Here is a 15,066-nt window from a genome sequence, read left to right as displayed (position 1 = left end):
GACAAACATTCCCAGCAACAGGCTCAAGCATGACAATTCCTGGTAAACACCTTTTGCTAAAAAGATAGAAAAGTCAGAATGGGGGAAGAGGGAAAGACTGGAGATGTATTTAATGGAAGAATGGTCAAGGCTGAGGAACAAATAGGAAAGATGGAATCACTACAAGAAACGTTTCCACATATAGCCAGCTACGAGTGGATGCGGAAACAGTTATAATTTCTGGTTATAACAAGTCACTAATACTATTTTAAGAGAAAGTGATGATGGTATAAAATGAAAGCAAGTCACCCAAGGAGTTTCTGTAAACAAGGACAATTACTCAGGTTAGGCAACAGATGATCAGCAGGAATAGCCTGAAAGACAAAGAAAAACACACGTGTATTTTCACAAAAGAGGCAACTGAAAAGTTAAAAAGCTGTCAGTTGTGTAATCAATGGATTACACATATGAACTTCACTGCAAGAAGACACTATGCTAGAGGAGAACTTGATCATCCCAAGGCTGCTAAGAATAAACCTGTGATCAGACACAGCAAGTTAGTAGGTTGCTTCACAACTGCAAAACGCTAAAATAAGTGTAGACAGTCACTTTGGTTGCAATTAATTGTTTGTGATTTCTTAAAAACAGCTTACTTATGAATGTATCCGTTTTCAAGAGAAGATTTTATTTAAATATATAGATGAACCATTTTGACAATGAAAATTATCTCAAGCTGAGCACTTGAACCTCCAGAAGAAAAAGACACAAAAATACAAAAAAATATTTGGAGAATCATACATTATCATTAAGTAATGTTTACATTCTGTAATATATAAATATAACAGGGATAAGTTGTGGTTGCACATTTCATTTCCTGACTTCTGAATGCGTAGAGTACTGAAAATTAAACATACTTCAAAAAACAAAATGTATCTATGAAAATGGGTAGTATAAAATACCATTTGTTTTGACATCACACACAACAGAAACCCAAAGAAATAGTAAGCACATTAAGGGATCTATTTCCAGATGCTAACAGAAAAAGACTTTGACTCAATTTCCTCTAAAACGATACCCAAGGGTTGGTTTTTCCTGCCCCTCTGAGATAAAATACACTTACACTGATGGAAGATCAACTGACTGATTAAATCTCTAATAAGCTATTTCTTATAGTTGCTCATTTACAAGCAAAACAGCAAAGCAACCTCCTCCCACAAACAAAACGAGGCTCATGTTTCTTCCCCCCTCCTTCGGCGTTATTTTGTGGGGCACATCCCTGTATTTCACCAGCTAAAGGGCAAGTTCCTTGATTCACACTGTGACGGAACTCTGGGGTCTCAGGTCCCATCATGGGCTCTCTCACAAAGGCTGGCCCCATGGGACAAGAGGAATGGGACTGGAACAAGTTAGATAACCTCAAGTAGGACCTTGAGCCCTCCTATGTCTCCAGTCACATCTTTCTCATCCACCTACAGCTCCCTGTGCGATGCATAAGCCTTCATCCTTCCCATTTTCCCTCCCTGTAGCCCATACCCAGTTCCTTGCCCTCCCAAGCCCCTCTCCTTCTTAGATCTTTCTCTTCCCAGCTTCCACTCTCCTCACCCACACCTTGCCCATTCCCGTCTCCCATCAAAAAGAAGTCTGACTTCATCTGCTCCAGCATTCTGTCACTCTGCTCCTAGCCTGCCTCTTTTCTCATTTCTCTGCTCAGCAATCCCAAATCTTACCTCTTTCTTGTTTAATACCTATCTCTCTCCCCCATTGCACTCATCCCACGTTCCTCGTGCAGCCAGCCATAGCCTCTTTCCAATTCCTCCTAATCATTGTCACCTCAGGCTCCTGTTCCTATACACGTTCTTCATTTCCTCTGCATCAAACCAGGTGGCTTCAACCACCGTCAAGCAGCGATAGAAGCATCTCTCGGAGCACGGTCGCACCCCACAGGAGCTGGACACAGCACTTACGACTCCAGCTTGTCCCTACAGATCTCAAGCGATATGTGCCTAGCTGGCTCCGGGGAAAGCAAAATGAGAATATTCAATCACCATGGACATCGGGCCTCCTCCGGCTACGTATCTGCAGCACAGATGGAAACGAACCGCTCCCCTTCCTCTGGAAATTTATAATTCGGTTGAATTCAGTCAAATTATCAGTAGCAGAGCCCTAGCACAAAGACTACCCGCCAAATTTCAAAATCCTAATGCAAAACATGAAGTTACCAGAGCTTGTTAAAGAACATGTTGACAGCCATAACCGTGGACAAGACACATTAATGCCCTAGTCTCTCTGTAAAATGGCCAACGGTTCTCACTGAAACTTTAAAAACACCAACCCTTGAAAATGACATTCACTGACACAACTATGTCTTGGAATAATCCAACTAATCTTAAAAAAAAACCCCAAAACAAACCAAAAACCACCACAAAATTCAAAGTTAAAAAGTTACATACCAGTCCCTGCCACCTCTCCTCTCCCCCACAGTGAAGAAAGCAACCATAGCAGGTAGGCAATGAAATGTCTATTTAAAAAACAACAGCAGCCACCACCGTTCCTCACATGGGTTTCAGTTTCAGAAGCATGAAACATTGAAGTACCTTAAATTTCAAAATCGCCTACATGAAATCAGTGCCACAATTTGAACAATCTCATTGGTATGCAGATAATATTAAAAAGGGAAAAAAGAAAAACAAAAAGCTCAGACTTTGGGTGGTCTTGCAAGAATAATTAAAAAAAAAAAAACACACAAGAGGTTTTGCTTAATTACTCTTTTTAACACCAGGCTCCTGGATGTCTACGACTCAGGGTGCAAGAACCACAGATGCAAAGAACAGGAATTCAGTTCTATACATACCGAGCACCGGGATTCTCAGTCTCGGTTTCCTATAACTTTGGTAGTGGGATATTTCTTAACACAATAAAGGTAAACAGAGTTAAATTGTGATTTACAGTCTATGACTACTTACTACAGCATAAAGTGCTATAGTAGTACTACAGCTTATGGATACATAGAGTACTATTTGATCTTATTTTGACATCCGATGTAATTTTATCTACAGTTTCATAAATTAGAGAAGTAAAATCACAAATACTTGCCTGTTTTAGGGAATTCTTGCATTTACTCGTTTACTCTGATGTTGTTTTCATTCTTAGTAGTGAAAGAAATTGAGCTCTATGTGGTCACAGGGACCTAACTGCATTTAAGCCAATGGCAGGAACAGGACCTATGGTTTTGATCATATTTTCCAGGCAGTTAAGACCACATTCATTTTAAACAAAAAATACTTCAGCAGTCAAAAAGAGTTTCTGTGGTTTCCTGAGCTCTTTACCAGTCAGTATAATCACAAGATTTATAAAACTGTGCTTACTAAAACTAATCTTAAAAATCAATAAATAAATGTGGGTTAAATACCACAAAAGAAAATAGCCCATAAATGGACTGTACAGTCATGCTTCTTATAAGAACAGTACACACACTACACAGCCGGAGAGAAAAACAGGTTGACCTAAAATACAACAAATCCTTTTTTTCTTCGTATTTTACCCAAGCGATGGGGAAAAAAATAATCCCGCTGTAATTGCCAAAATTTGATAGATGCTTGCAGTGAATAAGACTTTCATTCCAGTTGTGTAACTGACACTAGATGTTCACACCTTACACAGCTTTCCTGACTTCATTCTTAATTTTTTTCCCCCTATAATACCCTCTCAGCCTTTAGGAGATGTGGAGTCAATATTTAAGAAAGCATAAGACTAATTTCTTTACTTTATACTGTAGTTTTTGAGTAGCAACTTCATCATTCATGCCTGGAAAAATCCATTTAAATAATTCAAAAAGATGAGTGAGGGGAAGTGATTTATCAGTATGCTTTTCCACAAAGCAGGGCACTGACTACACTTATCGCCCATCACGGGACCTGTAGGAACCCACCACCCATATATCCATTTCCCAACAGTTCACAATGCTCAACATTTTTATTTTGATATCCACATCCCTCTGTAAAGTTCAGGAATGCCACAGATCAAGAAGATCAAGAAGATAACTTGATTTTTTTTTTAAGGTATAACAGAATGTGGTTTTTCTATAGGTAAGTATTCCTTATAGAAAGGATTCCTTAAGAGTTGGTATCACAATCATCAACTCTCTTGTCTATATCATAGTTTATTTAGGTGACTTTTGGAGTGCACGGCTGAAGTTTTGAACAAGGGGAGACCTCCTCTTGCTCCTTCACTGCATCTAATCCATCCACGTGACACCAAGATTAAGAGCAGGGGGCAAGTGAAAGCCTTCAAATTCCATAAGAAAAGCACTGCATGGGTAGAAAAGCATTCTGCTTAGCCTCCAAGTTCGCTCTCTCCTTCGGCATGAAACATTCCCTCAACCATTACAGAATGAAGAAAAGGGTAAGAGAAAGAATAATAACAAAAAGAGGAGCACAGGAGGAAGAATTAAGGTTATTCCACATCTATCCTGTGCAGTGTCATAGCACTTCATTGGCTTTTGATGGTAAAAGTTTCCACTCCCACAGGTTTTTCTGCAGTAGGGCTGACAGGAGAAGTTTACCTAGACAGACCTGCAGGCTTAGGCACTTCACAGCCACCACTCACCACCTTGCTAAGAAGCAAAACTAGCAAAACTCTGGCCACATAATGCTATTAATGAATGTATGCTTCTCATCAGAAACTATGGAGTGGGAAAACACAGCCACAGAGTAGAAGAAAGAAGCAGTTAGTGAAAATCTGAAGTAAAATCAAAGATTAAATTGAGAAGAGGATGGAAGAAGCAAAGGCAGGACTGAAAAAAAATCAGTGCAGGGTAAAAGGAACAAGGTGAGGTTTGGTTTTGTTTTTATTAAAATGGAAGTAGCAAACTAATATCCATGTTGCATAGAAATCACTACAACTATATTGGCAGGGCTAGCTGCAAAGGCAAGAATAAACTGGACAAGAAAACTTCATTTATGTTTTCATTCCACAGCTGGATCCTCATTACCAATTTTAGGGAAATATTCCATTTACGCAGAAAGGAATTCATTGAAAGACCATGTGTAAAGCCTTTAAAATGATACGGGAAGGGTGATACAGGAAGAGACTGAGGCACGAGTGAAATCTTGTCTGCTGTACATTAACCCTCAACAAGCTCAATTTATGAGAGAAATTAAATGACTTTGTGATATCAAACCCAAAAATCACCTCACACATGTACACGTATGGTGCGTACATATAGGTTCAAGGCACACGAAGGTGAGGCAGAAGAAAGCTTCAGGAAAATGTTGCTTCAGTCATCTGCATGGTTACTACAGATGCTTCTCCTAAAAGCTGCTTCCTAAAAGATACTCCCAGGAAACTACATATAAACTTCACCTCTTCTTGCTTTCGAGATACAGAGCTATAGGAAATAATCTGAAATTTTAGAGAGTAAATACTGTAAGTCTCTACCACTTGGCACCAAGAAAAAATGCCCGTTCCCTCCAAAACAGGCTGAAAATTTACTTGGGAGAAGAGTTCTGTTTAGATACCTTGACACTTGCTTCCAGCTTTTTATATTTCGCTAATTTTGCCTAACCCCAAAAGAGAGTTTCCATGTCCCAGTCAAATAAATAAATAAATAAATAAATAAAATAAATAAAATCACTGCAGATATCTTCTGCATTATCATAACTTTAGAAGCTAGGAAACTAGAACATAATTATCCAAGATACTCTCCAGCACAGATGGTCAAGGCCCATCAAAGCTAGTCAAAATTTGGATCATATTATAGGGACAACATAAAATAGATATTAATCTAGCAGAAAGACAGAGAAAGAAATGCCAAGTAAGGAAGTAATATTCAGTCTGGAAAATAAGACTCCAACTAAAAGCTCCTCTCAGCTGCATCAAACTGGTTAAGCAAAATTTTTCAGGAAAAATAAAAAAAGGTTTTCTGGTTTTCTCTCTCTTCTAGCCCCTCCACTTCCATGGCAAACACTCAGTATCTTTGAGGAAGCCTGCCTAGCTGCTACTATGTTAATTTGCAACAGGAAACACCAAAAAAAGGACAGAAAAAGAGGTATATGCAGCATCTCCTCTACAAGAGGGAGCGTGTCTGCTCACTTCCCTTGGGAAAGTTTTGAAATGACTCTTCTAACTTCAGGTTACTAGTCCTTATGAAAGAAATATCTATATGCCATCACATTTGGATGAACACATATAGCCTCTGCTGAAGAAACAGATTTACAGATGTATCTTTATAAAAATAAATATTTAAAACAATTTTTAGAGCTGAAGAATTATTTACCAGAACAACAACTCACCACTTCATGAATGGATCGGTTGAAGCCATCGTCCTCTGTGAGGATCAGCAAAATGATAAGAGCCATATAAACATGGTGTGAATTCCTTTCTTCAACGTGATACAGAATTTCAAGAATTGGCAGAACCTTTAGAGAAGGAAAAACGTGTGTATTAGGTTAGTCTTCAAATACCTCAGACAATAAACAGAGGAGACTCTAAACCTCCCGTCTATCACCCTGCCCTTAACAATATCATCGCAATTCCTCCCTCTTGAAATAACCACCCCTAAATAGTGACGTACAGTGTTCAAACACCTTCCATCTGTTTCATTCTGTCTCCACAAGAGGCGAAACAAATTCTTTCTTGTGGTCAGACATGGAATTTCAATTCCTAATAAATGAGATTTCCAGCCATACCAGTTACCATAGGCTCTGAAAGCCTTAGTTCCCCTCTAGACTATGGGAAAATAAAATTGTTAAACAAGATTTTCACATGTTCAAGCAGGAAAACAAGTGTTTCTAACCATCTCTGCTAGCACAAGCCTGGTCTGAAAGGACTGTCCTCATCAAATATAGCCAGGCATATTGGAGCTGAGGTGCACAGAGGCTTTTTGAGACCTGAAACTCAAATCCCATTTCGGTGTGTGGAGATGATCCCAGAAAAGAACCAGTTGGGGTTGGGTTAAGACTAGAAAAGGCCTGTTTTTCCAATTCTAGATAATACGCAGCCAAAGAGAACTGACATTACGATGAGAGTTCAGCCCAAGGTCTTGCAACATTTCCACCAGGATGAACAGCTTAAGCCAAAGTCTTGCAATAATAATGAAAATGAGATTTCATTGCAACAGCAAGCATACCTGAATGCTAGTCTAAAGTTAATCCAGATGCAAATGTTGTCTCTCTACCAACTGAAAATTAGCTTTCCACTGGCTCAGTACAACGTGGCTTCCCCAGGCTGCAGAAATAGGCCTAAATCACAAAGCACCCTGGAAAAAGGAGCTGGAGAAAACTCTCAATTCCCAGATAGCGGATGAGATGCAGAATATGTTCCAAGAAGTTTCTAGACACCTAAAGACTTGCTGTTTTTCAAAACAGGCCGAGTGCAGCAGGATGAATCATGTGAAACCTATTCTGGTGAGCAGCCAGGACACAGAGTGCTTCATAAGCCTCTGAAGTTACCAGAATGTTCTCTTACAATCAACCAGTCCCAAAACAGTTGGAATATATTAAAACACACAGCAGTTTCTATTGAAATCAATGACATTGATCTAAATGCTGCAGGCCAGAAAACCTTTTGATGGATGCTTTGGCCAAGGTCAAGACAATACCACAATATAAGCAGGGGAGGGAAAAAAAAAAAAATTTACACATAGCAAACATCCTTCCTTTACCATTTCAAAGGATCCTTCACAAACCTCCATCCTCAGTTAAAACTGGAGCCGATGTCCTTGTGTTTTGTGAAAATAGGTCTTGAGAGTAAAGACCGAGTTTTCCTAGAATATCTACTTAGCAGAAAACATTAGTCCTTTTCCTTGGATGGGGGAAAAGGGAGACAAACATCACAGCATTAGTCCACTGTTCAAATCACTTCCATCTCAAATATTTATATTGTATCTAGCTTTGCACTGCATAAGCTCAAAGCCATTTCCAAGTCCAAGCCTTACAATAAGCTGCATATAGCAGGAAGCAATATAAAGCTATCAAAGAATTAATTGCATTTACAGCTCGACTTTGCTGGGAGAACAACAAAAGCCTCTCTGAAGGTAACCAGTGGAATGGCTTCTGCGTTTTTAAGACAGCTCCCAAATAGCTGTGTCAATTTTTAACGCTCCTCAAAATTGAATATTCTGCCTTATGCAGTACTTGCCTTGCACTCCTTCAACATAACTGTCATCCAGTCTGTTTAGTGCTAAACAATACCATACAAAGCACTCTGGATGAAACATATTCCTTCAGAATGGCCCAATGCATCTCCTCTGTTTAATGCACATTAATATTAGGTCTAAAACTATAGCTGAAAAAATGCATTCATGTTCCTTAGGCGCTCCAAGTCCCAAAAGTGTGTTGCTACAAACTACATTAAAAAAGGGTACCTTGATTCTGATGTTGAGACATTATAGACAGTTCCATATGAGCTGATACATACAAGTACTTTTACTAAGACTTCAGAGTAGCTACTCAAATCACGCTCACTCTGAAGAGTGATTTGTGTCTCCAGATGGCTTCGTTCAATCTTCCTGCCCCGAACACACCTTGAAAGCTTTGGAAACCTCTTCTTCCACTCCTCTTTCAGACTACTCTCAGTCCACCTACCAGACCAAAGTCAGAGGCAAACGGCAACTTAACCTTCTCTACCTGCCATTTCCCAATGAAAAAAGAATCAATTCACACAGATTCTATAACCCTTCCCTCCTCTGAACACTTTTTCCTTTATATACTGATTGCTGAGGTACACACACCTTTAGGACAAGGATCACTGCTCTCAGAAGAAAAACTGTTCAATGAGCCACCACTTAGAAAAGAGTTAAAAAATAAGATTAAATTAAAATTTTAAAATTTATCTCAAATTGTAACCAAAATGCACTTTTATGCTTTTATGTTATGCACGTACATTAAAACTCTTACATTTATCTTCTTACGCACTGGCATTGTCCAGCCACATACTGAGAAGACAACCACTACTTCTTTTTGTATTGCTGGCCCTTTTATTCATAGTCATTAAACTATCATTACTGGACTACTACTAATACTCCTCCGTCAGGAGCAGTTTTTAACCAGCAAGACACAGCCACCATTAAAAAGTTACTTTTAATACTGAAAACAAGGGGCAGATAAAAACAGACACTGAAAATTGCAGGTGTTATATTCAGTCCAAGGTCAAGAACAGTTTCCCCAGCAAAGAGTTTTAAAATAGCTTGTCTTTAGCATACATCAAAATACAAGACCGCATAGCCACACAGGTAACCTGCTTAAGCCAAATTTATACCACAGGAAAAAATATTGCTGTGCCATCAGTTGATATAAATACATCATCATGTACATTATTTCCATCCAGTCATGTTGAGCAGCAACGAAACGTCAACTCAGCAGCCAAAGCAAACATCTTCAACAGAAATAGCTTATTTCTTATAAGCAGATATCTCACTGGTATTTTTACCTGCAATATGGGTGTTAACTGCTCTTTCAAACAGAAAAAGGTTCAACATTCTCCCATCCGCAGACCACGACACTATGCTTCTGAAAAAGTTTGCTAGTTGAGCCCTATTTCGCCAGTCCCACCGCTTCCTGGAGGTTCCTTGCAAGTACTTTCAGTAAGATAGACAAATTCCAGATGTGAACATCCCTAACGGCACCAGATGTTTAACCCAATTATTTTATAAAATTTTACAAAGTGAAACGCTATGGAAGATACACAAAGATCCTATTCATTCTACCAAGCAGACTGTAAGAGCAAAAAAGATGCACTGCCGTACTAATGATAAAGCATTATAAAGCACAGGAGAAGGCAAATATATATATGTATTTATATATAACTGACAGGTAGATTCATACACAAACAAGGAAGCAAGCTGAGACATTATCTATTACAACAGTTAACAAAAACACACCAAATCCATTTACCAATTAAACTGAAGCTACAAAAGAGCAAAGACACATTTCAAAAGCCCCTAGGACACAGGTCAGAGAACATCTGCCAGTGACGCGTCCCGGGCCCCAAAACGGGGAGATATTCAAATAGGGGAAACCACGGCAAATGGGACGCACTGAGTGCAGCGGAAGAGGAACAACCTGCATCCCCCCTAAAAGTTTAAGATGAGCACTCAGCTGAGGATGACCTGGTCTCTCATATACACAGACTCTCATACGTCACCCGATGGCCCTGGACGAAGAGGCCACTAACTTATGCCACAGTCCTCCAAAAAGTCACCCACTCTCATTCAGAGACAGCCAGAGAGCACACTGTTCTGCCTCTGCATTAGTTCCCTTAACTCTTGTCCTCCCATCTCTCTAAGTTTTGGGATTCAAGCTCCAGGCTTTAGTTCTCATCCCACCTCTCTGCGAGCAGACAGTCCATCCTGTCCCAGGCTTTCCCCTCGTGAAGGCACATCCGCATCCCGATGCTTCTCAAGCTCTTTTCTGACCGGCTAAGTTAGCTTCCTAAGCCTCTCGCAGTTTTGCTGTTAATTTTAAAGGAAAAAAAAAAACAAAACCAAAAAAAACCCCAAACCCCAAAGCATTTCTCTACACTCTCTCCATTTTCCCACAGACTGTAAACGCTTTGTGAAGCGTGGTAGTTTGCCACCAGATCAGCACGTTAGCACCGCTCTCGCAGCTGCCATATAGGGAAGGAAATACCCAGCTCCGTTACTCCTGCCCCTTCGTCTCGATTACAAGCCCAAGACTGAATTAGCCTTTTTCACCGCAGGGGTGTAATTAGGAGACTGTGATTTTGTCCAGTAACCGACCTCGGATTACCAGCCCACTAAAAACAAGAGAATTGGGCAAAGACGTCAGTAATATGTCAGCCGTGATCACAAAAAGCAACGGTCGGCATGAAGAGTAAAAGGAGAGCAGGCAGCTTCAAGTTTTGGTATTAAAAAAAAAATAAATCAAATATGCTGTTGACTTTTCAGTGATGCTTTTCTCAGTTTTCTCAGCTTTTCCCACAAAGTGATTAATGGTGCTGATTACTTCTGTGATTCAGGGATTTTCTGAGGTTTTTTTTTTTTTGGAGGGGGAGGAAAGACAGGTGATAATATATGAAAATATCCCACATTGCAGAGCATCAGGGTACCAGCATCTGGAGTTGTTTTGACACAGGCACCTCACACTTTTTTCTGGAAGTTTTACAATATATCAGACATCATAATTATAAAGCAATGCACACACCTAACCTTTATTTCTCTAAAGATGAAGTAAACTGATATGACATGTTTCACAGCCGCTAACCACATCCCATAGTACCAGCCCAGAAAATTAAATATGACCATTTCTTCACAGAATTCATGCAAAATGACTCAGGCCTCACCTAGATAATCTGCAGCAGACTACACAGGAGTTCAGTCTTGAATCAATTCAATATCAACCATCTCAGCCAAGTTTGCCAACAGTGGTGTCTATCAACTCTGATTTTAGCAATACATCTGCTAGAACTTGGACCAAGACCAAACTCATTCCGTATCTGCCATCAAACAGGCAAGGGATCTAATTATCTGGCGAGATTTCAAATATTAAAATGGAAAGGGTTCTCTTTTCCGCTACCAATTCCCCTAGACAGCCATTATCTTATTAAAGGAATGCTTTTTAATAAGTAAGATTTGTTAAAGTGGTTTGTGACATTACTAAATGTCGTGGAGAGCATAAGCTAATTTATAACCTACAAAAACTGTACCAGGTGTCTGTTATATTGCCTATTAACCACAATCCTATTTAAAGCGGCTAGAAAATCACTACAGTTGCATTTCTATAAAATCTGTCAGCTGCTCCTTGAGGAGTTTCAGCCTCAGGTCAACCCCGTAAAACGTCTGGCATATTAATCAAGTTACAGCTCATTTTGTTAACTATTATCCCTATATGCACACAGTAAGATTGTGTAACTTTTTGGCCTGAAAAACTAAAAAAGAACAATAAAATAATGAATAGCATGGTATCTGCCACCAGTTTCTTTACCCCATGCCCAGAGGTCAGCAGGTTTGACCTGGATCAGACAGTGGCACTGAGAAAGAGGGACTCAAAGACTGCCTGTAGCTTTATCAGTACTATTTTCTACCGCAGTGACATCACACCCCTGAGAGGACGTACTAAAAATGCGTAAGTGAGCTTGAACTGACAAATAAGCCAGAACCTGCTGCCCCCACCACAGAACAGGGGACACTGGCAGCTGATGACACCCAAGCTTCCAGGACCAACCCCTCACAACGAGTATAAGGCAAGCAGAGCAATACTCACAAGATTTTCTATGTCCGTTCGTGCCAACACGTACGTCCGTACGTTGCCATTTTGATGCAGAAGCATGTATAAAAGAAGAGTTGCTTGATCAGATCTCTGTTGGTCACACAAAGCTGTGTATAAACTGTTAAAATTTATCTGGAAAGCATGTGGATTTGATGATGAAAAAGCAGTGCTATCTGAAACAAAGAAATTAAAAAAAAAAATCTTTAACAAATACATTTACCATCCAGCTATTTGTTAACTCTATAAAAAACTCGGGGGGAAATATTTTATACAGACACCGCAGTAAGGAGGAAACAAAAATAACCCATGACTCTTCTCACCGATGGTCATAAATCTAAACAGGGTCTCATGAAGCTTCAGTTGTGCCAAAAAGCTGAGGTTGCGCTGCACATGAGATCCACTAAGACCCCTGTATCTGCACAAGACACTCATCTTTTTTTGTAAAGCTACTCTGTTCATCCAAATGGCTTCCACTGTTAGATAAAAGGAAGAACTTCTTCACTATCAGGGTGGTGAGGCACTCGGGAACAGGTTGCCTAGAGAAGCTGTGGATGCCCCATCCCTGGAAGTGTTTACGGCCAGGCTGGATGGGGCAGCATGGTCTAGTGGAAGGTGTCCCTGCCTATAGCAGGGGGGTTGGAACTAGATGATCTTGGGTCTCTTCCAACCCAAACCATTCCATGATTCTATGAAAGGAAGGCAATCCCAGGAGCTGCTGCAAAGAGGGTACCTACACTGTCTTCGCTGGAACCGATGTACTGATTCCCACGCAACCAAAACTTTCAGGTTTAGTTCACTGGCATCAAGGTGGAGTTATCTCCCACCCCCTTCCGGGCATGAAGGGCAGAGTCAAGACTATCAGTGTATTTTCAGTGAAACACAGGTGCTGTCAGGACTTTAAAAGATGCGCGTGTGGTGGGGAGTTTAGTGGGCTCAAGTGATTTCAAACCACCACATCATATAGTCTAACATCACTCAAAGTAACAGCAGTTTGTTTATGTTCACAAAATAATCTGTGCCAGAGCTGGGAGTGAGAATAAAACAGATTTCTGCTCACAGAACCTTTTCACAAGAAGCTTTACCCATTTCAAAAAAAACCCTGTCCGTCAGCACAGATCTCTGACATCTAGGAATTTCCAGTGGAAATGGAAAAAGCAAGTGTGACAGTCGATGCACTCATACTCATGTCAGAAAGCCAGATTCGTGTCCTTATTCAGCCTCCAGATCTCCCCAAGTCAGAGATTTGGCCTTTGATTTCTTCAGAAATAAACCCCTTTGAGAGTACAAGGTTTTGTTCTAGTGCAGAGCAGGTACATTTCTCAACTCTCAAAAAGCTTCACAAAAATTTGTATAAAGTATTTTCCTGCTCAGCTCTCTTCAAAAACATCCACCCAAAACATGCATCTTCTGTGACGACACGTGAAGTAGGATGAGTCTGCCTTTTTGAGCTGATTTATTTCAGCATCCTGGCAACTGAATACAAAGGTTACCTTTTCTGAGCACACAAACAAGCTATGCATATGGAAAACTTACAGCAATTTCATGGCAAGAAGGTATTCTGGGAACGACAGCAGTTTGGATACTCAAGTATACTAAAGGTCTGGACTTAAAAATTTCCGTATTACTATAAACAAGATGTCCAAAGTTGAGGAGTTTAACTAAAAATTCCTTAGTTCCACAATAACAGACTACAGATTTCTGAAGAGTTTATTGTTTATTAAAAATGCACTAACTTAGGAAAGCTCTGCTGTATAAAACCACGTGACAGTACTACTACTCCTGCGCAGTGATTTGTGGAGAGAAGGGATTTTAAAGAGAGGAAGCAGACTTGGAAAAATAAAGGAAAAAAGCAATGCAAACTTCAAACCCTACTTTTTTACAAGTCATTTTACATGCAAGTGGTATTACGATAGTCAGCAGGCTAGGCAGCAACTATTGCACTTCATCCCAATCTTCCTTCTTCCTCAAATCAGGAAAGATTTCTCAGATATTATAGACTGCATCATCACCACAGAAAATGGCGAGAACAGTGTCACCACGCGTGTGCCCATGGACAGAAACAGTGAGCCAACACAAATTTGGCTCTTAAACGAGTACTCCTGTGGTTTCCTGCCAAACTTTTCCACTCTTCTGGAGAAATCTCTATACTGGTAGGGACCGATCACACAAACACTACCTATACCCACTGAGATGTGGGGGTCTTGATTTCCCCTTTCTTTTTAGCCCATATTCTTAGGAATGTTTCTGAATAGCTTTCAGCATGGAAAACTGTGGTAGTTGTCACTTATTTTGAACAACATTTCCACCCTCTTTGGAAGGAATAAGTGCTTGGAAGACCTGCAGGAGCCCCACAGGAGCCCTGGCTCCCACTGAGTTTCTGGGGGCCCGGCGGAGACGGCGTGCCGGGGAGCTGCTGCTTCTCTTGGCCTGGGCGAGGGGCGACGGCTCCAGCCATTCAGCTCGACTCAGCAGGAGGCACTTGAGCAAACGCTTCTCCTTTCTGTTGGGAGGCACTGCCGCGCACAGGGAAGGACGCAGCCCGCCGGTGGTGGGAACCCTGCCTCTCCCCAAAACACCGTACCAACTGGCGGAGGAGAGACCGAACCCTGGCTTTTCTGAACTACCGTTTCTGCCCCCATGTCCCCTTCAAACACTGATCGCGATTATGGACCGACCGGTTTAAAACCGCCCTGCTTCAGGTGAGTATTTCTCTTGACTAGGGAAAATTTGGATGCAGACAGCAAAATCAGATCAGTTCAACATGCTCTGTTAAGCAGCCACCTGATGCCACAGTTCCTTAGCTGAGGAGTGTCTATTGACTTTTAAGCTTTGCTTCCGTGGATGCTTAAACTGTGCCACTTCT

General features: G+C 40.7%; 1 protein-coding gene across 2 annotated transcripts in view; it reads right to left on the bottom strand.

Annotated features, from left to right (window-relative positions):
* The window catches only part of LOC309415756 (dymeclin), a gene marked incomplete at its 3' end in the record, with an annotated part of 207,666 nt that overhangs the window by 118,444 nt on the left and 74,156 nt on the right, over positions 1-15,066 (bottom strand). For both annotated transcript variants that reach the window (XM_082013362.1, XM_082013363.1), the window contains exons 9-10: positions 12,198-12,372; positions 6,270-6,395 (exon numbers count right to left, since the gene is read on the bottom strand). In XM_082013362.1, the coding sequence (XP_081869488.1) occupies positions 6,270-6,395; positions 12,198-12,372 (301 nt within the window). The remainder of the gene's footprint in view (positions 1-6,269; positions 6,396-12,197; positions 12,373-15,066) is intronic.

The sequence above is a fragment of the Phaethon aethereus genome, assembly GCF_964289735.1.
Source record: "Phaethon aethereus genome assembly, chromosome: Z".
NCBI lineage: Eukaryota > Metazoa > Chordata > Aves > Phaethontiformes > Phaethontidae > Phaethon > Phaethon aethereus.
The sequence above is the reverse complement of the archived record's forward strand: the minus strand, read 5'-3'. Positions and strand labels throughout refer to the sequence as shown.